The sequence below is a fragment of the Nanorana parkeri genome, unplaced genomic scaffold, assembly GCF_000935625.1.
Source record: "Nanorana parkeri isolate BGI_ZX_2015 unplaced genomic scaffold, ASM93562v1 scaffold2184, whole genome shotgun sequence".
NCBI classification, from domain to species: Eukaryota; Metazoa; Chordata; class Amphibia; order Anura; family Dicroglossidae; genus Nanorana; species Nanorana parkeri.
The window spans coordinates 3,749-4,641 of record NW_017308452.1 but is presented as its reverse complement, the minus strand read 5'-3'; the positions used below and the strand labels follow the sequence as shown (position 1 = coordinate 4,641).

At 53.9% G+C, this 893-nt stretch overlaps 1 protein-coding gene across 1 annotated transcript in view; it reads right to left on the bottom strand.

The window, feature by feature from the left end:
• Positions 1–893, bottom strand: part of LOC108800970 (protein kinase C alpha type-like) — a 33,331-nt gene that overhangs the window by 30,363 nt on the left and 2,075 nt on the right. Inside the window, exons 2-3 of the mRNA XM_018572949.1 lie at positions 703–873; positions 62–235 (exon numbers count right to left, since the gene is read on the bottom strand). Coding sequence (XP_018428451.1) covers positions 62–235; positions 703–873 — 345 coding nt within the window. The remainder of the gene's footprint in view (positions 1–61; positions 236–702; positions 874–893) is intronic.

Here is an 893-nt window from a genome sequence, read left to right as displayed (position 1 = left end):
TAGACAGCCCTCCCCCCCCCTGACAGCCCCCCCTCCCCGGCATCATCTGCAGGGGTCTTACCACTGTCTGGAAGCAGGAGTGCAGTTGTGTCAGGAAGGGGGGTTTGTCCTGCAGAGCTAGCACTCTCTTCTCCACCATGGTACATTCTACGTCGTCGTCCTGGATCACCACGTCCTTCTTCAGAATCTTGATGGCGTAAAGTTCCGTGCTGCCCTTCCTCTCCGCCAGCATGACCTGCAATGTAGACGTTCATGGATTCTGCCCTGTGCCCCGTCTTCTCACACATGATATACGGCAATCATGAGAATCTACAGCCCGGCGTCACCCCTCCCACCCACCGGCTTCCTTTATACATCGCCATCGCCTATGTCTCCGACATGTGTGTGTGTGTAACAATCCCCTCTGGCCTGTTATATATACAATTCAAAGCTTCCAGTTATCCGTGATCGAAAAGAACAAATATACTTGTTGATCCTGCCAGGAATCTGGCGAGCGGATCACTTCCTGTGCTCTCTACATTGTTTCCAGGTGTCTCTGTGCACTACAGAACGCCTCCCCCTGTGTTATGAAGATGAGGAGAGCGGGCAGTGCTCTGTAGTCCTGACCAGTGTGAAAGGGAATGCAGCCGAGGACGGGTATGACAATGTTTCTGGGTTTTGATACTTTGTATCTTTCACGTAGCGGCCGTTATCCCCCGGTACCTTTCCGAAGCTGCCCTTCCCCAGCACCGTCAGGAAGACGAAGTCCGACAGCGCCACGTTGTCGATGTTGTTGTACGGCTTGCGGTCCTCTATCGGGCTGATGACCTTGTTGCCGGCCGGGCCCAGTCTGGCTTTCTGTAACGGAGAAACAGACAATCGGTTACGGGATAAAAATGAGACGCCAACCCCCC